This window comes from Medicago truncatula, chromosome 4 (genome assembly GCF_003473485.1).
Source record: "Medicago truncatula cultivar Jemalong A17 chromosome 4, MtrunA17r5.0-ANR, whole genome shotgun sequence".
Taxonomy (NCBI): Eukaryota; Viridiplantae; Streptophyta; class Magnoliopsida; order Fabales; family Fabaceae; genus Medicago; species Medicago truncatula.
The window spans coordinates 56,816,126-56,842,814 of record NC_053045.1 but is presented as its reverse complement, the minus strand read 5'-3'; the positions used below and the strand labels follow the sequence as shown (position 1 = coordinate 56,842,814).

The 26,689-nt window shown below is 33.8% G+C and overlaps 3 protein-coding genes and 1 pseudogene across 4 annotated transcripts; 1 reads left to right on the top strand and 3 right to left on the bottom strand.

The window, feature by feature from the left end:
* Nucleotides 1–47: 47 nt before the first annotated feature.
* Nucleotides 48–8,479, bottom strand: LOC25494015 (endo-1,3;1,4-beta-D-glucanase). The gene is made up of 7 exons (XM_013602726.3): nucleotides 8,132–8,479; nucleotides 7,991–8,012; nucleotides 7,245–7,371; nucleotides 1,509–1,599; nucleotides 1,262–1,351; nucleotides 628–728; nucleotides 48–393 (listed from the first exon to the last, which is right to left on the bottom strand). Exons 1-7 carry the CDS (start codon nucleotides 8,439–8,441, stop codon nucleotides 253–255), a joined length of 882 nt encoding a protein of 293 aa, XP_013458180.1. The 5' UTR covers nucleotides 8,442–8,479; the 3' UTR covers nucleotides 48–252.
* On the bottom strand, nucleotides 1,560–12,497 carry LOC25494014 (endo-1,3;1,4-beta-D-glucanase-like; annotated as a pseudogene). The gene is made up of 10 exons (XR_003011217.2): nucleotides 12,189–12,497; nucleotides 11,948–11,969; nucleotides 11,694–11,820; nucleotides 11,363–11,453; nucleotides 11,107–11,196; nucleotides 10,633–10,733; nucleotides 8,132–10,327; nucleotides 7,991–8,012; nucleotides 7,245–7,371; nucleotides 1,560–1,599 (listed from the first exon to the last, which is right to left on the bottom strand). The product of XR_003011217.2 is annotated as an endo-1,3;1,4-beta-D-glucanase-like (transcript).
* Nucleotides 12,498–13,827: 1,330 nt separating this feature from the next.
* LOC25494013 (endo-1,3;1,4-beta-D-glucanase) lies at nucleotides 13,828–17,727 on the bottom strand. Its single transcript, XM_013602724.3, has 7 exons — nucleotides 17,390–17,727; nucleotides 16,827–16,848; nucleotides 16,186–16,312; nucleotides 15,788–15,878; nucleotides 15,548–15,637; nucleotides 14,489–14,589; nucleotides 13,828–14,258 (listed from the first exon to the last, which is right to left on the bottom strand). The coding sequence occupies exons 1-7, from the start codon at nucleotides 17,535–17,537 to the stop codon at nucleotides 14,121–14,123; spliced, it is 717 nt and encodes a 238-aa protein (XP_013458178.1). The 5' UTR covers nucleotides 17,538–17,727; the 3' UTR covers nucleotides 13,828–14,120.
* Nucleotides 17,728–21,710: 3,983 nt separating this feature from the next.
* On the top strand, nucleotides 21,711–25,376 carry LOC25494012 (ribonucleoside-diphosphate reductase small chain A). Its single transcript, XM_013602723.3, has 9 exons — nucleotides 21,711–22,010; nucleotides 22,886–23,046; nucleotides 23,412–23,460; nucleotides 23,543–23,669; nucleotides 23,915–23,980; nucleotides 24,104–24,220; nucleotides 24,332–24,494; nucleotides 24,596–24,666; nucleotides 24,959–25,376. Exons 1-9 carry the CDS (start codon nucleotides 21,854–21,856, stop codon nucleotides 25,071–25,073), a joined length of 1,026 nt encoding a protein of 341 aa, XP_013458177.1. The 5' UTR covers nucleotides 21,711–21,853; the 3' UTR covers nucleotides 25,074–25,376.
* Nucleotides 25,377–26,689: the final 1,313 nt, after the last annotated feature.

Genomic DNA, 26,689 nt, shown 5'->3' with positions numbered 1-26,689 from the left:
TGAGGCGCTTCTATAAGCTAGATATTAACCCAAACTAGACCAAAAAATTTCCATTGGAAAAGAACAAATATTGCTTTTTTGAGATACTAAATAATTCAGAATACAAAGAAATCAAATTGTAACATATGAATCCTTAATATAAGATATGTTATGTTCTCATATCACATTTATTTTGTTGTAAACAATAACAGCGTCGAATGAGTGAGATTTTTACATCCTCCACTCTAGGAGCTCTTCATCCAACAAGATTTCTCACTTAACATATTTAACAAACCAATCCAGCAAGATTTGATGAGCCTCCTCTGCAGCCTTCACAGCTTCTGGATCTTCAGTGTCATACCTTATAGTCCAGCCATGTGAGACATTTGGAAATATTTTTACAAAACTATCGACCTGCACAAACAAAACGATAGTATCAATCTAATTGCCACAAAGTTAAGTAGTCCCTAAAGTTAGAGGGAACAGTTATAAAACATGTGGTGGTGATGGTTACAATCTATTTGCCACATTATCACTTAACATGTAGTATCAACTAAAGGAAAATAGATTTAAGCCACACACAGAGAGAAAAGTATATATGTATGTATAATGATATATAACCACAAAAAGAATAGAGGATTCACTGACTTCAGGTTTAGCAGCCAAGACTTGTTCAAATTGTTTTATGACCTCTGGAGGAGTAATTGGGTCAAGCTCAGCTCCAAGTATAGCAATTGGAATATTGACACCTGAAAGGAAGACTGATAATTAATTGCTAGAATTTGAACATTGTTATAATATATATGAAAAATATATCATAATTTGGGTTGTATCTTACAGCAATTTAGAATATTCTAGCTTATCTCTTAGGATTATTTGTCATTTTTCTCTATATTTCATTCTTTGTTTCCTTATACAATTACCGACAACAAATACTGTTTAAAAAATTGAGGAAAAGGGAAATTATTATTAATTAAAGTGACACTAATAACCATTTTACAATCGTCCCTGCTGGAATTTGAACTTTTCCCGGTTATAAAGTCAAACTCTTATCATCAAGCTAACACATCTTATGGATGACTGACAAAGAATATTATTTGCCTTTGAATAAGGAAAATATTTGTTCTAATAAGCAGTAGGTAAACAGTCCATGCCAGGATGCAGACAGTAAGACTAAAATTGATGGCATGGCTTTAGTAATATTTTTTTATGAGAAGATGCTGAAACTCTTAATTGAAGAATATGCAAATTAAGAAATAATCCAAAGGCTGAAAATCCATACCATTGATGTCCTCTACTGTGATTAATGATGGATGTGCCAACACAACAGCTTGAATGAGTTTGGATTTCCCAAGTTCACACACAGTCTTAGCTGATAGAAAGAAGAAAACACAGTACTACTTTCTTTGAGTTTATAATATAAGTCAGTTGTATTTAAATTTATAGAACCAATATTATGCCTAAGACGAGCGAAAACTGCTATATACACAGAGGAGGGTAAGAAAACCAAACAAGTGAAAGACACTCACCACCCCAACAATAACCAGCAGCTCCAATAGCAGAAACACCTTTACTTTTTAAGGCTTCAATTATTGGTTGGGAAGCTTCAAAACCTTTGTCCTGTAAATGTAATATATTCATAGACAAGTCACGATTTTTGTACACCCGAATTGAAACAATCTATGATATTCAATCTACAAATGCAAACCACCTATAAATGTGGAAAGCGTAATAGCATTAAACAAGGCAAACATCTTAGCGTGCATTTGGTTAAAACTATTTCTGTGAACACAGGAAAGTGGTAAAGCCACTTTTGTTGAAGTGTTATCACATGGCAGTAAAACATGTTGGCATGTAATTTCTATGTTCACATGGAAAGTTACTATGCAAAGTTGAAAATCCACACGCTGCCATAAATGCAATTGGTTGGGGCATGGCTCTTTCACTAGTATAAATAGCATGTCCCTTGCATTATTCTACTCATCCCAAATCAGTAACAACACAAGAACAAGTAAAGCTTGTTTAGATAGTGAGAGAAAAAATATAGAGAGGAAAAATAGTTTCTCCTGTGAGGTTTCTCCTAGTTTGTGTTAGTTAGTATTCTCCTATTTATAAGAGAGAGTGGTATTTGTACTCTCCTTGTAGTTAGAGAGAGGTCCTGTAATTTCTTCCACTTAGTGAAAGTTCTCTACTCTTGCCCCGTGGTTTTTTTCCCCTTATTTGTTGAGGGGTTTCCACGTAAAATATTGTGTGTTCAGTTCCTCTTTTCTCTTCTCTTATTTTAGCTGCGTGATAATATTTTGTTACTCTGGTACCTAACAGTGGTATCAGAGCCCTTGGTTCGTAGCTGTTATTCCGTTGTGATAAACTAGTGGAGTGGTAAGAAAAATCTTAGTATGCTCTGTGGTTGCGGTTTAAACTGAGCTTCCACATCAGAAAAGAATTCTTATTATTCCGGTCTAGTTTGAATGAAAAATATTTGGTGTAAAACCATGGCAGCAAAATTTGAGATAGAGAAGTTCAACGGGAGAAATTTTTCCCTATGGAAATTGAAGATAAGGGCAATTTTAAGAAAAGATAATTGCCTAGACGCAATAGAAGGCAGACCTGCAGATATCACTGACGAAAAGTGGAAAGAGATGGATGATAATGCCGTTGCCAATTTGCACCTAGCAATGGCGGACTCGGTATTGTCAAGTATTGCTGAAAAGAAGACAGCAAAGGAGATCTGGGATACTCTAATAAAATTGTACGAGGTCAAATCACTCCACAACAGAATATTCTTAAAGAGAAGGCTCTACACTCTTCGAATGGGTGAATCCACATCCGTAACGGATCACATCAACACCCTGAATACGCTATTTTCTCAACTCACAGCTTCTGATTTCAAAATAGCGGAAAATGAGCGTGCTGAACTTCTACTTCAGAGTTTACCAGATTCGTATGATCAACTCATCATCAACATTACAAATAATAACATAGCTGATACTCTTCACTTTGATGATGTCGCCGGTGCAATCCTTGAAGAAGAATCCAGGCGCAAGAATAAGGAAGAAAGGTCAGAGAGTTCAAAGCAAGCAGAGGCATTGACGATGACGAGAGGCAGATCAACGGAACGTGGCCCCAGTGGGGGTCAAAATCATGGTAGGTCAAAATCTCGAAGAAAGAAGAATATCAAATGCTACGGTTGTGGCATGAAAGGGCACGTAAAGAAGGAGTGTTGGAATATCAAGAAGAATGGAGAGAAGAATTCTGAAGCTTCAACATCTCAAGGATGTGTTGCAAGTACCTCAGATGACGGGGAAATCCTGTATAGTGAAGCAGCAACTAGTTCTAAAGGCGAAAGACGACTTAACGATGTCTGGATAATGGATTCAGGTGCAACATGGCACATGACTCCACACCGAAATTGGTTTTTCTCTTATGAGCCTATCTCAGAAGGATCAGTGTACATGGGAAATGACCATGCCTTAGAAATTGCTGGAGTCGGTACTATCAGATTAAAGATGCATGATGGTACTGTTAGAAAAATACAAGGAGTGCGTCATGTAAAGGGGTTGAAGAAGAATTTATTGTCTGTTGGACAATTGGATGATCTCGGGTGTAAGATCCACACTGAAAGTGGAATCTTGAAAGTAGTGAAAGGCAATCTTGTGGTGATGAAAGCAGAAAAGATCACAAGTAATCTATACATGCTTCTGGGAGATACATTGCAAGAGGCGGATGCATCAGTTGCAGCAGCAAGCCAAGAAGAAACAACGATGATGTGGCATCAAAAACTAGGCCATATGTCAGAACGTGGCTTGAAAGTCCTTGCGGAACGCAATCTCCTTCACGGGCTCAAGACAGTAAATTTACCATTTTGTGAGCACTGTGTGATAAGTAAGCAACATAGATTGAAGTTTGCTAGAGTAACTACTAGAAGCAAACACATACTAGACTTGATACATTCTGATGTGTGGGAGTCACCAGAAATATCTCTGGGAGGAGCAAGATACTTCGTGTCATTCATTGATGACTATTCCAGAAGATTATGGGTGTACCCAATCAAGAAGAAGTCGGATGTGTTTCCAGTATTCAAGGCATTCAAAGCACAAATAGAGCTTGAAACTGAGAAGAAAATTAAGTGCTTGAGGACAGACAATGGAGGAGAATATGTAGATGGCGAGTTTCTAGCATTTTGTAAACAAGAGGGTATTGTAAGGCAATTCACGGTTGCACATACACCTCAGCAGAATGGTGTGGCAGAGCGGATGAATAGAACTCTCCTAGAAAGAACAAGAGCTATGCTGAAAACAGCGGGAATGGCCAAGTCATTCTGGGCAGAAGCAGCGAAAACCGCCTGTTATGTAATAAATCGCTCACCATCAACGGCGATTGATTTGAAGACACCGATGGAGATGTGGAAAGGAAAGCCAGTAGATTATTCTTCTCTGCATGTTTTTGGTTGTCCTGTGTACGTGATGTACAACTCCCAAGAAAGAACGAAGTTGGACCCAAAGTCCAGGAAATGTATCTTCTTGGGTTATGCTGACAATGTTAAGGGGTATCGCCTGTGGGATCCCACTGCCCGCAAGGTTGTTGTTAGCAGGGATGTAGTCTTTGCAGAAAATGAACTGCAAAGTGAGCAGAAAAATGACAGCACTTCTAAAGAGACTGCTATAGTGCAGATGGAAGAAAAATCCAAAGAAAGTGATTCTTCTGAAGCTGAATCGGTGCACGAAGAACAAGAACCAGATGATGTCAATGATGGTGTTCGTCGATCAACGCGTCAGACGCAGAAACCGTCTTGGCAATCAGACTATGTTATGACAAGCCATGATGCATATTATCTTATAACTGAAGAAGGTGAACCGTCAACTTTTCATGAGGCGTTGAATGGTTCGGATGCTTCTCAATGGATGACAGCAATGCATGAAGAAATGGAGGCCTTACATAGGAACAAGACATGGGAGCTTGTTGAACTTCCAAAGGGTCGGAAAGCCATTGGAAACAAATGGGTATACAAGATCAAACGTGATGGCAATGATCAAGTGGAACGGTATCGTGCAAGACTGGTTGTAAAAGGATATGCTCAGAAAGAAGGTATTGACTTCAATGAGATATTTTCTCCGGTTGTCAGACTTACTACTATCAGATTAGTGTTGGCGATGTGTGCTGCATTGGATTTACATCTTGAACAGCTGGATGTAAAGACTGCTTTTCTTCATGGAGAACTTGAAGAAGAAATTTATATGCTCCAACCGGAAGGATTTAAGGAACAAGGAAAAGAAAACTTGGTTTGCAGGTTGACCAAATCTCTGTATGGTCTAAAGCAGGCGCCCAGATGTTGGTACAAGAGATTTGATTCTTTCATAATTAGCCTCGATTACAACAGACTTAGTTCAGACCATTGTACGTACTACAAAAGGTTTGATGGTAATGATTTTATCATTTTGCTGTTGTATGTGGATGACATGTTGGTGGTAGGCCCCAACAAAGATCGAGTCCAGGAATTGAAGGCACAGTTGGCTAGGGAGTTCGATATGAAAGACTTGGGACCAGCAAACAAGATTTTAGGGATGCAAATTCACCGAGACAGAAAAGACAGGAAGATTTGGCTTTCTCAAAAGAATTATCTAAGGAAAGTCTTGCGCCGCTTCAACATGCAAGACTGTAAGCCAATCTCTACCCCACTTCCTGTGAATTTTAAATTATCCTCAGGTATGAGTCCTAGCAATGAAGCGGAGAGGATGGAAATGTCTCGAGTACCGTATGCATCGGCGGTGGGAAGCCTTATGTATGCCATGATATGTACAAGACCAGACATTGCACAAGCAGTGGGAGTGGTTAGTCGGTTTATGGCGGATCCGGGTAAAGAGCATTGGAATGCTGTTAAGAGAATCATGAGGTACATTAAAGGAACCTCAGGTGTTGCGGTATGTTTCGGAGGATCAGAGTTAACTGTCAGGGGTTATGTTGATTCAGATTTTGCAGGTGATCATGATAAAAGAAAATCTACTACTGGTTATGTGTTCACGCTTGCAGGAGGAGCAGTAAGTTGGTTGTCCAAGTTACAAACGGTTGTAGCTCTGTCAACGACAGAAGCGGAGTACATGGCAGCTACTCAAGCATGCAAGGAAGCTATTTGGATGCAAAGGTTAATGGAGGAACTCGGGCACAAGCAGGAACAAATTACTGTGTATTGTGACAGTCAGAGTGCCTTGCACATTGCAAGGAATCCAGCTTTTCATTCAAGGACGAAACACATAGGCGTTCAATATCATTTTGTTCGCGAAGTAGTAGAGGAGGGAAGTGTGGACATGCAGAAGATTCACACCAATGATAATCTAGCAGATGTAATGACAAAGCCGATCAACGCTGATAAGTTTGTATGGTGTCGATCCTCGTATGGCCTATTGGAAACGTAGCAACCGAAGTCGGCAAGGTAGAGAGATTTTGAGAGCTCACAAAAGTGACTTTAAGTGGGAGATTGTGAACACGGGAAAGTGGTAAAGCCACTTTTGTTGAAGTGTTATCACATGGCAGTAAAACATGTTGGCATGTAATTTCTATGTTCACATGGAAAGTTACTATGCAAAGTTGAAAATCCACACGCTGCCATAAATGCAATTGGTTGGGGCATGGCTCTTTCACTAGTATAAATAGCATGTCCCTTGCATTATTCTACTCATCCCAAATCAGTAACAACACAAGAACAAGTAAAGCTTGTTTAGATAGTGAGAGAAAAAATATAGAGAGGAAAAATAGTTTCTCCTGTGAGGTTTCTCCTAGTTTGTGTTAGTTAGTATTCTCCTATTTATAAGAGAGAGTGGTATTTGTACTCTCCTTGTAGTTAGAGAGAGGTCCTGTAATTTCTTCCACTTAGTGAAAGTTCTCTACTCTTGCCCCGTGGTTTTTTTCCCCTTATTTGTTGAGGGGTTTCCACGTAAAATATTGTGTGTTCAGTTCCTCTTTTCTCTTCTCTTATTTTAGCTGCGTGATAATATTTTGTTACTCTGGTACCTAACAATTTCTGCCACTGTCGTGCATTAACATGCCTTTTTAACTTCAAAATAAGTAGCTGGTATTTCTAGCTTTGAAAAAAAATACACATTTACAAGTTTTCTACCGCAGTTCCAAACAGTCGCTTAATCATAACCGTGGATCAGAGTTATGAAAGCTCTACTAAGGATACTAAAAATTGAAATTCAATATAAGCACCGTTTTTTCTTGTTTAAAAAGAATCACTAAGAACTAAGTGGTATCATTAGAAAAGTACTAACCGGTTCATGGTCTTCCATCCAAATAGGTAAAGGCCTGTCAACACGGTCATCATCATAGGGATCACCATAGAAGTAGTCAGGAACTACCACATAATAACCTGCTGCCGCAACCTTGTCGGCAAGATTCCTTCACAAACAGATCAACAAAATGTAAACCAGGGGAACACATGCATTTAGCAAAACAAAGAGATTGCTGACATAGACCAAATCAGAAAAATGACGTATAATTTACCAGAGAGAAATGTTATGTTGACTTAAAAAAACGATGTCCAACACCGTATTTGTAGAAAATTCGGACACGATGCTTTTTTATTAGTTCGCTTTCTAACCTTCCAATCACACCAACGGTTGTAAATAGTGTATTTTCATATGGACTTGGATTTAGTGCAGTCAGACTCCATGTAGTCAGCACATTTGAGTCGTTCCATTAAGATCGGATGGTTTGGATTTTAAGATAAGACGACCCCAGATGTGGCTGACAGCAGTGCAATCACAGTCTAATGACTGCACACAACCCTAGTCCATTTTTATATGTGTTGGATATCATGTCAAATTTTTTATGTTCAAATAACATGACTATTTTTACACTTTCACATCCCTATTGACTTCAAGTACAGTAAATAATTGTCATTTGATCCTGATGATTTACCCTTACAGAGGTCAAGTTGGCTCAACAAAATTCTGAAATGCAAATTAACAAATTTTACTAATTAAAAACAGATAAACGTGAGAATTAGTTATCATACCTTATAATTGGAGATTCATATCCTACAAAACAAATAAAGCATGTGAAGTTAAGAGAAGATATATTGATTAAAGGCAAAAACTGTTAAACTATGATGTGAATGCATTCAATATATGAAACAATAAAAGAAATAAATTAGTACCATAGATATCAGAAACAAAGAGAATGGCTTTGGTGGAAAGAGGAGAGCCAGTGAGGTAAGCATCAAGACCACCAATTTTTTCAACATGGCCAGCTCCACTAAAGGGGTTCAGAATTGGTGGGTTAGAGCAGCATGCATGACCTGACATTTTTGTTTCTTTGACTTTTTGTTTTGCTAACTGCACTTCCCTCCAATACTCAACACTCCCATTTCTATTTATAACTAGACTAGATGTAGGAAATAACGTAATTTTTATTTTAATATAGAAATTGTTTGCTAACAAATGCAGATAATTTGAAGTTGTTAGCATGACTCTATCATTCTAAATATACAAATTCTTAAACTTTTTTTAAGGATCATCTCAATAATAGATGTCAATCATTCAATTATAAATATACAAATTCCAATTTTTTTAAAGGATCACTCCAATTAGACAAAAGCTATTGTCAAACGTAATTTATTTTATTTTATTTGTCAATTTTGTCTTTCAACAACTTTCAGAGCAAAATCAAAATAATTCTATAACAACTAATTATTCTCGCAAGTAATTTTTGTTGAAAAGAATTCAGGGGATTCATGCACTCTCTTAAGTAATGAATGTTTTTACATTTTTATTTGCTTAAAAACAAAGAAGAAAGTTTAAATTTGACAAGTAAAATCAATGACTTGACCTAAAAAAGGAAACAATGAATTCAAAACGTTTCAGTACAAAGACAATATTTTCGAGTACAACCAATTGAAAAAAAGAAGTAAATCCTTTTCAACTAAAGCATGTAAACATCTTAGGTGTTTTCATGAACTTAACCAGGGCCGTCCCTGTGAAATTGGAGGCCTGGCTCTCTTATTATTAATAGGCCCCTAAAATATACAATTTTTTTAAAAGAAAAAAAGAACATAATGTTTTCTTTATTTTTAGAATAATTATAATGTTTGTTGTTACAGCTTTGCAAAAGAAGTGAATTGAATTGGAAGGAGAAGAGAAAGTATTGATGAAATATAGACCTCAAATCCATTAAAATTATGCCCAAAAGAGATAAAAGAATAATACAATTAAAAAAAAAAAGACATTTGCCATATATGGGAGTTGAACCGCAGACAAAATGCACTACACTACCACAGTTAACCGCTAGGCCACAACATTTAGTTTGTAAAAATTCTATGCTATGCCTATATATTAAAATTTCAATACGTTATATATTAAAAAAAAAAATATTTTGGGCCCCAAAATTGGGGAGGCCCAGCTCTGTAGAGCTGTTTGCACCTCCCCAGGGCCGGTCCTGAACTTAACTCAGTTGAAAAGGGACAGTGCATAATATATGCAAGGTCCAGAGTTCAAACCCCAGCTACCACAAAAAATAAGACTTACAACTAAGTACAATAATATTTGCATTGAAAATGATTTTTATTTTTATTTTTTGAAAAATTTATTGAAAGCAACGATGAGGATTATGAGAAGTGGAGAAAGTCAAAGACATATTAGAGAAAATTACACTACATTAAAAGATTATTTATTACATTTCTCTCCCGTTTATATTAAATTATATCCTACAATACCTTCTCTTGTTAAACATTCAAGTCCATTTTAATATAATCAAATTTCTAATATATATTTCTTCTCTATTTTTTATTCGAAATATTTTGTTTTAAACCTTATTATAAACTATGAAGCAATAACAAAATAAAATAAAAATCTTTGACAAATTACTAATGCCGATAAAAAATATTACTTAAAGAGTGAAAAAAATAAAAAAAAAATAAAAAAAGAGAGAGAGAAGGGCGTATGCATAAATCTTGGGTGCCTCAACTGCGCCACGGAGAAAAAAAAAGTACTATATGTTTATCTCCATCTTTCTTTCACTTGTTTTTTATCTGCTGCAACTTAGACACTTTTCGAAAATAATCTAATCTTGATGTCTAAGAATCATTTCTCCCCCTATATTGTCCACTTTTAATGCCAATGATAATCAACAATGCATGTCCCCTCAATACAGGTAGCAATCTCGATAAAGGATGTATAAATAATTCGCATGGAAGACTTTCATCAAACAATGCTTTTCACTTTACATGCTTAGCAAACCATTCTAGTAAAATTTGATGGGACTCATCTGCAGCTTTTACAGCCATTGCATCTTCAATTTTGTACCTGATAGTCCAACCATGCGAAACTTCTGGAAATAGCTTTACATAACAATCATCCTGGAAGAACAAATTAGTTCATCAGCCATACCTCAATGCAGAAAGAGAATGTGAAAACTTATGCAAAGTTTTAGGTGCTCTAAACTAATTTTGAAAGAACGATGTTAATGTCGTAGGATTTTGTCGGGAAACATAAAGATTTACGTGATTCGACATTTGTTTCCTATGTCGAAGAAATACTCAAAAAATGCACTCATATCCCATTATTATAAATATATTCTACAAATTACTAATTACTTTATTCTACTAATTGCTAACATATTATCATTGAGATGTTACAAAGATGAAGGAGGGGATCATGGTACCCCAAGTTCAGTAGTTAGGAGTTGCTCAAACTGTTTGAGGAGTTCTGGAGGACAATATTTGTCAATCTCAGCTCCAAGTACTGCAATTGGAATACTAACCCCTGAAATAAATTAACACCAAATGTTAACTACTGAGTTATGTGCATATAACTTCCCACTGTAAGCATTATGGTCTTTCAGAATTGATATACAATGAATTAGTCCTCATCAAAACATAAGAAAAAAATGAGTGTGTGCTTCCCAAATTAGCAAATGGTTTTTCCTCCTAATTTAGAGTCGGAATAGACCAAGCCGACTACAGGGGTCGTCTAGTCTACGTCAGGGTCATGATATACACTGGTGGACTATTTATGCTGCGACTTTTTGCAAAACATGTATGATTTTAAGAAGTAGAAGAAGAAAAATCTTGATTCATGAATTTGTTAAGTAATGTCAATAAATACATAACATATATATACATGTAAAACTTCTTACCCTTGATGTCATCCAAGGTGATAAATGATGGGTGTAGTAGCACAGCAGCTTGGATTAATCTAGACTTGGCAAGTTCTACCACAACCTTGGCTGATAAATTAAGCAATGTATTTAATTGGCAAGTTCATTTATCTATTTGTCTTATCAAATCCATGTATATGACAAAAAGCATATATTTGGTGAATCAAATATGCTATTTAAACAACCAAAATAACAAATTAAATAGGATGAAAATAAGCAGGAATCAGGAACTCACCACCCCAACAAAAAGAGGCAGCTCCTATAGACAAAACACCTTTGTGTTTTAAAGCTTCAATCACTGGTTTTGCATCTTCAAAAGCTTCATTCTATTAACAGATTATTATTAACATATCAGATGATGCACGACAATTTACATCTTCAAAATATATGTTTGGTGAAAGTCATACAAATTTCTAGTAATCATCAAATAGCAATAATAATGTCATAAAGGTAACATAAATTTCTAGAAAATCATCGATCAGAAATGCTCAAATATCATATTCAAATTTTCAACAAGCACACAAATTATAGGTACACAATTAATCTTTTGAAGTAAAGGAACTCACTGGTTGATGATCTTTTAACCAAATAGGTAGAGGTCTGTTAGCATTTTCTGAAGTGAAGGGATCTCCGTATAAAAAATCAGGAACCACTACATAGTACCCTGCAGCTGCAACCTTGTCTGCAAGTTTTCTTTTCAACAACAAATAAGAGCCCAAATTGAATCACAACTAATATAAGCACAAATGAATCATTTTACAAAACTTTATATGGAAAACAAAATTTATACATGGGAAATAAAAATTAAAATCATCCGTACCTTAGGTTCGGACCTTCAAATCCTACACAATAAGTTGAACATATGAAGTTAAAAATGTGATACTACTTACTAGTTTTGTATCAATAACTTTAACGAAACAACATCCAAAAACATAATCACATATTCACACTGCATCACAATGATAGACAGAAGAAAATACCATGATGTTTAACACATATTGTACACAAATAAAAGTATAAACATGAACAAAAGTACTAAAAGAGAAAGAGTTTTAAGGTACCAAAAACTTCGGAAACCATAAGAATGGCAAGGTTAGAGTCAGAGGGACCATGACATAGGTGTCTAAACCTCCAAGTTTTTCAACATGGCCGACTCCAGAGTTTGGATTGAGGATTGGTGCATTTGAGCAGCACTCTGGACCTGACATTTTTCTTCTGTAACTGTAATCTTTTCACTCCATAGCCTCATTTTCTCTGTCTTCCAATGTATAAATAAATCATCAACTAAGATGTTGTTCATTAGATTAAGATTTAATTATAAGACTTTCTGGGTTTAGTGCTTATTTAATATTGGGGGGGCAACCAAAAGTAAAATCATCTTTAGAGAAAGAAAATGATTAATTAATAATCTTCATTTTTTTAACATGCGTAATCACTTACGTCCTGGTGATTGCTTGGCAAACACGGTCAAACTGATTATTGTTTGTTCCATCTCCTATTAGTCAATGCATATTTTTTCAATGAGAATGAGAACATACTATTATGGCTTTTAACAATAATTGCAACGAATAAAAACAACAAAACCCGTTGACACAAGAACACAAGCAAACTAAACCAGAAAACAAACCAAGAGTAATAAAGAATAAAGAAGAGAGAAAGAAACCAATGGGGGTTTGGTCTAGCGAAAAGGGTTAGAATCTCACAACATGACAAGTTAAAGTTCAAATCCCATCAGAAAGTGGTAGCAAGTTTAGTATGTGACATGTCTCAAAGAATATTACCTCCAATGGAAAGAATTTATGGAAAACCAAAAAACAAAAGAGAATGTAGAAGATAACTCTACGAATTTATGTGAGATAAAACGCAGAACAATTTCATTATAATGAAGAACAATACAAGATAAGTCTATGTTTTCCCTTGCAATACCTGGTGAGAACCAGTTACAAGAATCCCCAAGTCTGTCTCACAATCTCCCTCATTTTCAATCCACAATGTAGAAGTTTAAATTAAAATGGCTCAGACTTTGGTTCGTCGTAATTTTCTTACATATAGAGATACCCTATGATTTTTCAACTGAAACTGAATTCTGTTGGATCATTATGGCCATTAATTTAAATAACAAATTGTAACTGAGTTAATAGCTAACTGTACCATCCAAAAGCTACATTCCGCTTCTGAGAGACTTTCAACACAAACTTGCTTCATTTCAAAGATAGTAGAAGATTTAATACAACTTGGGGTACTTTTACAAAAATGGAACTAGCAAAGGTAGCGTCCATTCGAGTCAATTAAAGTATTTTATTTTTCATAACAAATATGGAACTAGTTAAATGATACGAGTCATTTATCAGCATTAGATATTTTAATTCCACCAAATGTACTGAATCTTTTTTGGTCACTAAACAAATGCAATGCTGCAAACGATTGTGGTAATTGGGTGGCGTTCACAGACACAAGGAAAAACCTGTGTTTATCTGTGACAACTGAGGAATAACACATAATAATACTTCTGTCAAAAGAAAACACACACACACACACACAATGCTAGACAACATATACATTAAAGTACTAAACAATTTCAGAGATATATTCGGTAAAGTCATTGCAATGAAAACATCTAGTGGTTGATCAAATTGGTTTTGTTTCCCACTCTGTTTCCTACGATTGATCACAACGAAACAAAGTGTCCTAGCTGTGGGGTGAAAACAAACAGAGTTCCTTTCATTCAGCACAGCATAAACCACATATTTAAAGACAAAAGTCTTAAAGTATGGTTTCTTAATATTTCAAACTGTTTCAAATCACAACTGTCCACAGGAAGAAACATTGTTTATATTTTTACACATACGCTGAATCTATCTATATGTGTCCGACACACAATAATACATCATTTATTATATTGTAGACTGAAGCTATGTGGAATGAGTAGCATGTTGCATGGTTCACTTGAAGTACACACGTGGATACAGAGGATATCAACTGACAAATATTTCTCACTTGAGATGTTTAGCAAACCAGTCCAGTAAGTCCTGATGTGCCTCCTCTGCAGCTTTCACAGCTTCTGCATCTTCCGGGCTGTATCTCACAGTCCAACCATGGGAAACTTTAGGAAATATTTTCACAAAACTTGGCTGCATGACAAAAATTGGTTCATGAGTTACTAGTGTTTAAAAAGGTGAAAAGCATAAGTTAAACAAATTGACTAATTATATATTCGTGTAACTAACAATACGTGTGTGTTTAGCTTCTTAAAAAAAATATGTGTGTGTGTGTGTGTGCATGCGTGTGAACCAAAAAAAAATAAGATTAGAATATCAAAAGATGGCAGATAACCACAAACGAAAGTGAAAATTAATCTGACCGCAGATTTAGCACTAAGGATTTCTTCAAACTGTTTCACAAGCTCTGGAGGAGAAAGTCTGTCAATCTCAGCTCCAAGTATAGAATATGGAATGTCAACAGCTGAATAAGAAGAATAATTAACTGTTAGAATATGAACATCTCGGCAGTTAAGAAATATGTTTCTACTACTTTGCTTAGTCTTTATTCAATCATTGCAAAGTGAAAAGTGACTTGAGTTTGCATGAAAAAAGCTCCAAGTAAAATAGAACCTTTGCATAATCAATTAATACAGAGTTACCGACATAAGTTAGATAAACTGTAACAAAAGACGCAAAGACAATGGGAAAAGGAAAAGAAATGTCAATGTAAACTACCCATCTAGCATGTAATTAGTAATTAGCCTCTAGAAGCATAAGTAAAATGCCCAGTCCATTAAAACTGCATCTTATATAGTAGGCAACAAACAAATTCCTAATTTTTGCACTAGTATATAATCAATTGTATATTAATTTAACATGTACATAAATATAACCAATCATGAGGCAGCTAAGTACAAATATTACGCTGCTATTTCAAACACAGTCCATTGTGCTTGAAATACCTCTGTTGTATGTTACAATTAAATAAGCATATTTTTGGTTTAGCTAATTTTTTATACAAAAACAAAATCAGCTAAAACATCTCTTTGCAGTATTTTTATTTTATTTTATTTTTATGCAAATAAAATTAGTTAATCCGAACATGCACTAAATTAAATGATTATGATAATTAATGCCGATAGAATATGCAAGGTACTAGTACCAAATAGTAGGCAACTATGGTGTAGATCAGCATGAGAAAATATGATCATTTAGGAAGACATTAGCCTGACGATAAATATGGTCATTAAGGAAGTGACGGTAGGCCTATTACTTGAAAACATACAAGCATGATGTATGCTTAAATTGATGGTAATTACAACTGGTAAGCTTCTTTTTTTAACAAGAAGTCGCAACATAAATTTAGTAGTTACTTTCAGCAGACGATTTTAGAGACATTCTCCATACAAACAATATGCAAATTAAGAAAAAATACATACCCTTTATGTCATCCACAGAAACAAATGATGGATGCAACAGCACAGCAGCTTGGATAAGTCTGGATTTTGCTAGTTCAGTAACAACCTTAGCTGAGATAAAAAGTAAATATAGTACATTCTGTGAGTTCAATTTTTAGCCTAGTTGCATTTCAAACATTAAATCCGACTGATAAGTAAATCTATGACGAGCTCAAATGTTTTCGTACAGAAAAGGTGTGGGATGCATAAGAAAGCACTCACCACCCCAACAAAATCCAGCAGCCCCGACAGATGAAACACCTTTACTTTTTATGGCTTCAATTATGGGTTTTGCATCTTCAAAACCTTTGTCCTATTAATATAAAAATAGGTATGCATCAGAGAATGGCACAAATTGTACATTTAATTTGAGACAATTTGTGATGTTCAATCAACCAATCAAAACCACCAATAAAGGTGGGAGGACAATGGCTGAAGCCCTATTTTTTTTTTTTACATAAACAAGACATCTGAATTTAGTGATGCACATTCCAAAATTAAAGTTTTAGTAAGTATACAAAAATTGGATTCAATTTATTAGAAAAAACAAAATGTGTTTCTCTTTTACATATCAAAGGAAAAAAATTATAAACAACCAAGAATTTTAAAATAGAACTAACCGTTCCATGATCTTTTATCCAAATAGGCAAGGGCCTATCAGGGTTCTCGGGATTATAGGGTTCACCATTAAGGAAGTCGGGAACAACCACAAAATAACCAGCAGCTGCAACTTTGTCTGCAAGCTTCCTTCAAAGCAGTGAACAAACAATATTACTTACCATGTGAACACATTAAAATGGACACAAATCACAATATAGAGAGAGTAGAATGAAACATGTAGATTGTATTGGTACTATAATCATATACCAACAACATGAGAAGATTATAAGCAAAAAGGTAAATATTACCAATAAACCAAATAATTCTACGACAAATGCATTGCTTATAAATTAAAAATCTAGTCAAAATCTAACATATTATGTACAGCAGCATGCAGCATTACTTTCTTGACCAACTTTATAAATTACAATTATATGTCCCTTCTAGTTTTTTTTAAGAAAATAGATTAGAGAGAACATGGAAAAAAAAAAAAAAAAAGAAACAGTGCTCACATAAGCAGGCACTAGAATTCAAGAAAACTAACAGGAAAAAGTAAAAAAAAAAAAACTCCATTTATCTCTCGCAATAATAAGGTACATGCAAATAAAAACCAAAAATGACTAAATTTGATACAGAAAATAGACACCAGAATTAGCTATACCTTAAATTTGGCGCTTCATATCCTGCAAGACAAATTAAGCATATGCAGTTAGTAGAAGGTTTTGGTCAATATACCCAAAAGCTGATTTTTGTTACTTTCAGATGAACATGAAATTCATAGCCACAAAAAGTACAAATTAAAAAATAAATAAAAAATCAAGAATATAAATGCAGTATGAGGGCCTGTTTGGATTGCCTTATTTTTGAGCTTATGAAAATAGCTTATGCAAATAAATAAACTTATATGTTAATTCATAAGTTCTCACTAATGAAAATTGTATCTTTATAAACTACGTTGACAAGCTTATGAATAGTACATAAAAACTTATTTATTTGCGTCATTATTATTGGTGTGGTGTCATGTCATTTTGAAGTGCTTAAGATAGATTTGAAAACCTTAGTCAAAATTTGTTGTTAATAAAGTAAAATGAATGGTTAATGAGTTTTGACACTTGATGTATAAAGTCAGTAATCATCTACTATTGAAGAGAATTAAGCAGTTAATTAAAACAGTATACTAAAGCGGTGTATAGGAAATGGAAAGAAATAGAGAAGAGATGGTACCAAAAACATCAGAGACAAGAAGAACAGAGGATTTGGAATTAGGAGAACCGGCGATGTAGGCATTGAGAGCACCAAGCTTTTCAACGTGACCAGATCCTGCATTCGGATTCAGTATTGGTGGATTTGAGCAACATTCAGGTCCTGACATTCTTTCTTTCTTTCTTTCTTTCGCACTCACAGTCACATACACTTGTTTCTATTATTCCAAGGGTAGGTTCTAGCTACTACTACTACTACACGTATCTATAATATCGAAGTAACGTCGTCAATTTTGAGATTCATACTTCTAATTTCTAAAGCCTTTCAACTCTTTGCAAAAAGAATAAACAATGGAATCTTTCATTCATTAAAATAATTTGAATTGTGTAAAAAAATATTTAATTTTTTGGTTTATTTTTTTTATATTTGCTTTATAAAATTGAAAATATTATTTGTTTGATACCTTAAATTTGCGTCAGCTCTTACGTCAGTCAATACTACAGCAACGTTTTAAATTTTGTTTCGAGTAAATTAAATGAAAAATTGACAGCAATGGACCACCATATGACCATACCATACCTTATAGTAGCATTTATAATTTCAATTTTTTTTTCAAGGAGCATTTATAATTTGATAGTGAACACAAGCTCCCCGTGGTACTTTTTTTTTTTTTTTTGTCAAATATCTCATTCGATTTTTTATGTTAAATGTTTATAATAAGTTAGTTCGAATAAAGTTTCGTTAGAAATTGGTTCATTAAATCATAGAATATTTACATTGTTTTTCATATTATTTTCGGCCAACTTTATTAAAAAGTGTTTATGAATCATTTAATAGTGAAGTGATAGGTCCAAAACTGTTTGAAAAATCAAACATGATATTTACCTCCATTTTCTTCTTCATATTTTTGAATTCAAAAATAATTTTACAAATAAATATTTAATCAACAAATATTATAAATAAAATAATCAATCAATTTTGTTTCAAATTAAGATTTGATAATACACTTATGAACTAGTTTTGAAAACGGTGAATTTTGATCTATCAACTTAACAATAAATGTCTACATAAGCACTTTTTAATTTAATTTGATGAAAATAAAATAATGGTGTAGATATTTTATCATTTAAAGGACCAATTTACAATAACAAAAAACTTACTTATTATAAATATTTAACTTAAAGCACCTCAAAAAAAATATAACTTAATGGACCATAATAGCATTTGACTTACTTTTTCCAAAACATTTATTTTACAACATCAATTTGTCAATAATATACAACTGCAAATACTTTATTGAAAAAAGTATATCTAACTATAACATTTGTCTGGTGTGAATTCCACCGGTTTGGATAGTTTTTGCAACAAACCCAATTATGGTGTTTACTTTTTCTTAGGGGTGTTTAAACTAAACTAACCCAAACTGAAATCGTAAAAACTGCATTTCGGATATATTTGGGTCATTTTTCTACTCAATTGTATGGTTTGGTTTGATTTGCGGTTTTTATTTTACCAACCGAATCAAACCGCAACATAAAAAAAAAACGTTTATTAAACCTATAACATCTAGACTAATACTCATAGAAACTCAACGATAACTTTTATAAAATGACATATTTTTTTCTCTTGTTAAATTTATTCTTTGTTTTTTATTTCAAAAACATTTTTATGTGCTACTTGAACCGTTAGAGAATGGTAAAATCTTAATCTTTTACATTTCTTACATAATAGGATTAATTTTCGACAATGTTTATAATTTGGTTGGATGAAATATAAAACATTGTTGAAAACATTACTGAAACTATATTGTGTTTTAGCTTTTTAATTTGATTTTAATGTTGGAAATAAAAAATTGTATTGCCTCCTTCAAAAAAATAATAATAAATTGTATTGCCTCGAAAGAACCGCACCAACCGAACTAATCCAAACTGCATTGATTTGGTTGGGTTTGGTTCGGATGACTTTTTTTAAAGCTAACCGAAACAAATCAAACCACATGTTTTTTTTTTATCTCGCAGTTAAGATGACATTTATGCTCAAAGCCGAATCAAACCGTACCGCAAACACCCTCTTTTTTAATTAGCATCACCGCCAGAATCTTCGTTATGCTTTTTTCATTGCATACTACACTAAGACTTTGTTTGGATGAGAGAAGAAAGTGGAAGGAAAGAAAGTGAGAGGAAAGATTGTTGAAGGAATGAAAGTGTATGGAAAGTAAGATGATTTTTTAGTTGTTTGGTATGAGTGAAAGTGAATGGAAAGTGAGAGGAAAGGAATATATATTACTGAGTAAATGACATAATCACCCTTACATAATATAAATGTCATATTTTAATGAGGTAATAAATGTGCGACTATATATATAATACATGTAAATTTAAAATAACTATTATTACATTATTATTTAAACGTTGACTTAATTACTAATTGATTTTTGTACATGCTGTTCGCAAGAACTTAATCAACTAAAACAAAGAAAATAGTAGGAGTACATGATGTGAAAAAACAAAGCGATGGTAGCATATAGCAAAAGAAAAACTAATGTATGCTTTGGTTGATCCCTTAGATCTCGAAAACAAGAAATTAAAAAAACAAAAAATAATATCACGATATGATTGTGATGTAAAAAACACATTTCAAAAGCAAGGGCAATTTTGTCCTTTCACTGAAGCGGTTCTCCGTCCTTTACTTTCTTTCCAAAACTGGGCGGAAAAGATTTTAACCGTAGGGCCCATAAAACCTAATCTTTCCTACCTCTCTGACAGGGAGTCCAAACTATGAAAAGATTTTGGTTCACCTCACTTTCTTTCCTCCCCACAATCAATCTCTCCATTATCCCTTGAACCAGACATACCCTAAATCTTTAAAAGGTATAACACCAGAGTAAATATTGAACATAACTCCTTTCCGCTTAACAACATCTCAATCCATAAACTTGGCCTTTATTTTTTTTATTTTTTTGAAAGGAATAACTTCGCCTTTATTATTAAGTTTCAACAACCGAACCTTATCCTACTTTATTTTACGAACAATATTAAAATTATGAGACAAATGTCACTCCCACATACTACCTTTTATCATATTTATACACTAAGTTTGATCATCAAATTTGACTAATAGAAACCAAACAAGTGAGATTGATACAAAATCTTCATTCAAAATCTTAAAGCATTAGATATATGGATCATCTCATCTATATGTTGTTCAAAATATACTCTTTCATTTAATATAAAACTTTAAATAACACTTAATATATCTTAAGCAATTGTGCAAATCTCTGTCTGTAATTATGTGACATAATTAAATAAGGTCAAGCGAAGGCACAACATGTTCAAAAAGGTTGGTTGGTAGTGATAACACATCTATTCCTTCAAAAAAAAAAACATAACACATCTACAATTTTTCATCACTTTAGACAAAAATAAACCACACAATTGAGATTGACACGGCATCTTCCCTATAAACCTTGATGCATTAAGTATATGAGTCATATCACTTTTGTGTGTTGCTCAACTTCCACTCTTGCTTTCAATGTGAAACTTTAACTCACATTTGACACATTAACATCTCTCTCACTCGTGCTTCCTCCAAAAAGTTGAATCGGGTTATGCTACAATTATTATGATTTACTGGGGAGCTAACAATGATGTGGATCGATCCATTGAATCTAGAGAAATCATCCAAGTGAGAATGATATCACATTTTCACTTGAATATCTAAGGCATTAAGTATACAAGTCTTCGCACTTACATGTTGTCGCACTTACATGTTGTGTGACCTTCACTCTTATATTCAATGTTGAAATGTAAGTGACATTTGATACATCATAACATTTTCTTCCTCAAGTATGACTAAATTCTAACTCATGCTTGACATGAGCATCCGTACTAGTTCAATAAATATGATAAGTCATGTGGTATTAAACGTATTAGATGTTATTGCGACGCACGATTAGAGGCCTCATATAAAGTTAGAACAAAAGTTTGCATGATTAGCAATCAAAATTGATATTAGAAAGAATCAAACTTAAAACTTTAAGAGAAACATACTCTCAAGCCAACACCGTGAGACAGACTCAATTGAGATTCCTTCAATACTAAAAACAAAATATGTATTAGTAAAATAAGAATATTTTTTTTTTGAAGGAAAAATAATATTATTGAAGTATACTTTTTTGAGGAGGTTATATAAATGAAACAAAAATAAATTTGATCATTTTTTAGTTTGATTTATTTATGTAAAAAAATAGAGAGAAAACAATGAGATAACGGAATAGACAAAAACGTCGTCGTAAAGTGTGATGAAGAAGGAAAGATGGAAATGAAAAGTAACTAAGCAGTAAAATGATATCCATCCAACATCTCTCTTTGGTAACAAGCAACTTGTACCTCTCTGTTTCGGATAACAGAGTAAAGGGTTTTTGCAGGGTTTTATTCTTCTTCTTCTTCTTCTTCTTCTTCTTATCATCTTTCTTAAACAAACAATATGGGTTCTTTGGAGAATGGAACACCGAAGAAAATAAGAGAAGAAGAAACAGAGGAACCAATACTGATGAAACAAACACAAAGGTTTTGTATGTTCCCTGTTCGCTACAAACAACTTTGGGAGATGTACAAGAAAGCCGAAGCCAGTTTCTGGACCGGTACGTATCTAGTTAGTTCTCTTTCACGCTATTTTCTTTTTTCAAATATAACCTCTGTTTTCCCATTATTTTTCTCTGTATCTTTTTCTTTTTCAATTTTGTACTATTTTATTCATCCCTTTCTTTCTTTGGAAAGTTTCTCCATATGTTGTTTTTACAGAGTTTCATGATTTTTTTTCTTTCTTTAGACGAGTGGAAATTAAACTGGCATATAATCAATCAATGAACATTTGTTCATTAGGAACTTACTAATATTCTAAGATATACTTTCATGATAACAACTGCCTGTTGGTTGGGAAACATTTCATTTCGTAATTTCAATAAGGATTATTCATATACTGTATACAAAATTTCCAAACAATAATTTGAACATTTTTTGTATTTATTTAGTAATTAGTATCTCTTTTTATAATAAAACCAAATTTAGTTTCTGTTAGAACAATAATCTGGTTCAAAAGAGCAAACAAACAATAAAAGCAATATGTTTGGTAATGAAGTTCGGCCAATTTTGTCTGCGTCTCCGAATGCAGAGTGGCTGCAGTTCCTTTATATTATCAGTGGAAGATTAGAGTTTACGGTGTACACCTATTTAAATACTCGCTCCCCTCGACCAACCCCGCCCACTTATCAACAACTATGAGCCATAATCAACTGTTCTGAATGTATTTTTATGTTATATTCTAATCAATGATGGTTTAGAAGATGGTTATTTTGCTTGATTCAACAAGATTCTAACGTACTGTGACTTATTATTTGGCTTGCCCGCCTGTTTTGGAAACTATAATTGAACCATGTTGTTTTCATGTCATGATTGTTTGGAAGCATGGTCTTTAACTTGGTCATTCAATTTTAATAACTTTGAAGTTCTTTGACAGCCGAAGAGGTCGATCTCTCCTATGATGTACAACATTGGGCAACCTTGTCTGACTCTGAGAAGCACTTCATATCACATGTCCTTGCCTTTTTTGCTACATCTGATGGAATCGTTTTGGAGAATTTGGCTGCAAGGTTTCTGAATGATGTTCAAATTCCGGAGGTAGTGTTTTAAGCATTTGCATTTTACTCTATTTGTTGCATTGTTAACTATGCCCTCAATTTACCGATTAGTTTCACATACTACTTGCTTTACATGTTGTTAGATAAATTGAAGAACGAGCAGTGGAATCTGAGGTTGTTCACCTTAGGCTGTACTTTATGTTAATTCTTCTTTTAAGGATGGATTTAATTTTCATATTACTTTTTGGTGTAGCATAAAGTTTCTTTTTCCCCTTATTTTAGCACCTTGTCTTTTGATCGTTTGTTCCTAGAGTTGTGATTTTGTTTTGCTTCTCTTTGGTTTTATTCATATGTGGCAGCAGTTCCTGGGTTAACTTTTTAACCATTGACTATATTTATTGATAGGCTCGGGCATTCTATGGATTTCAGATAGCAATCGAGAATATTCATTCTGGTATAGCTTAGTGTTTTATATCCTCCTCTTCCTTATCATAATATTTCTCCCCTTGCCTGATTTATGGTTTTATTTTTGTCAGAGATGTATAGCTTGCTGTTGGAGACGTACATCAAAGATTCTAGAGAGAAACATAAATTATTCAATGCAATTGAAAATCTTCCTTGTGTTGCAAGGAAGGCTGAATGGGCATTGAGTTGGATTAACAGGTGACAGTTAATCTTAACCGCACTGTGAATAAACTGCCAAGTAGGCCCGTTAGAATTTGTATTAGTAAAAGTATGGCCCTATCTTGTACCAAAAATTGATTGGTTTGATGGGCCAGCCTGCCGGGCCAAAATACACTGGCAACACCAGAAAAGCAGAAATGATAAATTCTGGTTTAGCGCAGTTATCTTTTAAAGGGAACTTAGAAATTGCTTTCTAATAGCTTCTCATAATGCATGGGCTACAGTTCCACTTCATTTGCGGAGAGGCTTGTTGGCTTTGCATGTGTCGAGGGGATATTTTTCTCAGGAAGGTAGTTATCTCAAGAAAAAAACAACTTATAGAACTTCCCTTGTTTCTTTTTCAAAAGTTGTAACGAGTTTTGTCCTATTTACTTAACTTGTTTCCCTTCTTTTCAATTGGGGTTTGCTTTCAGCTTCTGTGCCATATTTTGGCTTAAAAAGAGAGGATTAATGCCAGGTCTGACATTCTCAAATGAGCTAATCTCTAGAGACGAGGGTCTTCACTGTGATTTTGCTTGCATGCTATACAGGTAGTATTGGTTAAATTTTTCATTCATTTAGTATAAATAAATGAAGCTGTATAAGGATGTAATGTTTTGATATTAGTATTGGATGATTCAATGGATTGCAATTGCCTGCAGCTTGTTACTGAGACAGCTAGATTCCGAGCGGGTTCAAAATATTGTACACGAAGCTGTTGAAATTGAAACTGAGTTTGTCTGTGATGCCCTCCCTTGTGCATTGATTGGCATGAACTCAAAGCTTATGAGCCAGTACATAAAATTTGTTGCTGACAGGCTATTGGTACGACAATAAAATGTTTTCGTTTTGCCTTGGTAACATGGGAATTATAAGTTCTTCTCCCAAGATTGGTGGTTACCTGCTTTTCTTTTTTTCCCTTTCAGGTTTCCTTGGGGTGCCTAAAAATTTACAACGTGGAAAATCCCTTTGATTGGATGGACTTTATTTCTCTGCAGTGAGTATTTATATTTCGTTGATACCATTTATTCCACTACATCTGTTTTATCATTCTTGAAAAAAATATTGACTTGGGTGTGACCTGTATTTTATGATACAAACACTTGTGTCAATGTTTATAATTATAGCAAATAGCATATCTATTATAAGTTGTTTCTAACTTTTTTCTTTGAAAAGCATTCAATTCAATAACAACTTATGAAGAAACACTATAAGTAGCTTATTAAATAAGCATTTAATTCAAGTCACATGATACAATGGCTTATCACATATGCAACATGATTGAGCAGAGGAAAGGCCAACTTTTTTGAGAGAAGGGTGGGTGATTATCAGAAGGCATCTGTGATGTCAAGCCTTCAAGATGATGGGAAGAACTTTGTTTTCAAGCTTGACGAGGACTTCTGATCATGATTATGTTAAGTTACAGCTTCAAGTATTATTTCTGGGATGATGGTGATGTATTTTCGGCGTCAAATTTTTTGCTTATTATCTTTGTCAAGTTACAGTTTAGCCTACACATATATAGGTCATTACTAGCTGGTATTAGGGCACTTGTATAATATTTTTTGTTCTGTTGTTCCATGACATTGGCATGAATTTGTAATGTCTCTATGGCTGCCAAAACGGCCAAGTTACTCTATTTTCTATCTTAAAGCACTCTGTTAGTGAGCAGAGCAATAATAATTATATATCAAACACTTCTTTCTTTCATTTCTCTATCTCTCAATAGAGGGAAGTTTAAAGTATAATTGAGTGTTCTCTTGTAAGATTTGAGAGTGCATTATGTCTTATGTTTTGAGCCACTTGAGGTGGATTGAATTGAAACCTGCAAATTATCAATTACTCAAGCCTAAAACCCCATTTCAGGCCATACAATACAACGTTTAACTTCCCTGCATGAATTGAGAATCTAACAATGTCAGATGATCAACAGTCCAATTTCTAAAATGTAGCCACCGGCAATGAGTCCGAAAAACGGTATGTTGGCTGGTGACATTTGGCCAAGTTGATATATGTTGCCACCGTTTACTCTCATGTGTAAATTACACCTTAGAAGATCTATTCTCCTCTTTCCAGCTTCTTAAACTACTAAGAACTATGATATTTGCTCATATAAATCATAACTTTCAAGTCAACAAACAATGGTGGCTATGCTTTGTCCCTATATGTCTATAGTTCTAATAAACAAATTATTAGCATTTCACATTGTTTGTCCTTTACAATTATACAGATTACTGTTATGTTTGTGTCGGAGTTTTGGTTAGATGAGATTTCACCAGTATTATTTCACACCAGTTGTATCTGTATTTATTTATCACACTTTCGATAACAAAAACAAGATGGATATTATTTTTATAAATCATATCCTTATGATTTTGAATTGAATTTTCACCGGTATATGTAACTGAAATCGTCCATGTGAAATTGTACAAAGATTTCCAAGATTATTGGTTTGAAGTAACTTTATGGTTCATTCTTTTTTAATAAACTTATTTTCTTAAAATTCACATAATTCTCTATTCTCTAATATAACCCCAATATTTTGGTCAGTTTGATTTATTGAAAATAAAAAGTAACAAAAATCTCAAAGATCAGTTGCTTAATCACATGAACTATTATTGATATTATGAAGCCACAAATTTGACTTTTTTTTCTTTAGCAATATTATTCCCTGAGCAACAGGAACTGATTAGCTTTATGGAGGAGTTTAACAGATGTTGTTGGTTTGTCAGTAGCATTAACCAATACAACTATTATGACTCCTATTTATGTTAAATAATTCAGTTTTGATTTGTCATCTTCTAATTGTTCCAATTTCAGATGGACCATATATTTCATGATAAGAATTATAATCACTGTCCCTCTCTTTTTCTCATATGGGTTGTCTACAATCACAACCCTTAGATTATACACAGTCAACTACGGTCTAAATTTTAAAGTTCGATATTTTAAATTTAAAAAGAAAAGAAAAAAATCAGAATGTGCATTGAAATTTTAATCATCTAATTTTGATTGGATTG

Bases quoted from the DNA above. Each gene is read 5' to 3' on its own strand.
- LOC25494015 (XM_013602726.3), bottom strand. From the start codon at position 8,441: ATGCTAACAACTTCAAATTATCTGCATTTGTTAGCAAACAATTTCTAT. The intron at 7,372-7,990 runs GTATGATAACTA...CTGTTTGTGAAG, and splicing joins TATGAATCTCCAATTATAAG to GAATCTTGCCGACAAGGTTG. The intron at 1,600-7,244 runs GTTAGTACTTTT...TTACATTTACAG, and splicing joins GGATGGAAGACCATGAACCG to GACAAAGGTTTTGAAGCTTC.
- LOC25494013 (XM_013602724.3), bottom strand. From the start codon at position 17,537: ATGTCAGGACCTGAATGTTGCTCAAATCCACCAATACTGAATCCGAAT. The intron at 14,590-15,547 runs GTATGTATTTTT...CTTCTTATTCAG, and splicing joins TTCTGTGGATGACATAAAGG to CTGTTGACATTCCATATTCT. The intron at 14,259-14,488 runs GTCAGATTAATT...TTTGTCATGCAG, and splicing joins TCCTTAGTGCTAAATCTGCG to CCAAGTTTTGTGAAAATATT.
- LOC25494012 (XM_013602723.3), top strand. From the start codon at position 21,854: ATGGGTTCTTTGGAGAATGGAACACCGAAGAAAATAAGAGAAGAAGAA. The intron at 23,047-23,411 runs GTAGTGTTTTAA...ATTTATTGATAG, and splicing joins ATGATGTTCAAATTCCGGAG to GCTCGGGCATTCTATGGATT. The intron at 23,461-23,542 runs GTATAGCTTAGT...TATTTTTGTCAG, and splicing joins AATCGAGAATATTCATTCTG to AGATGTATAGCTTGCTGTTG.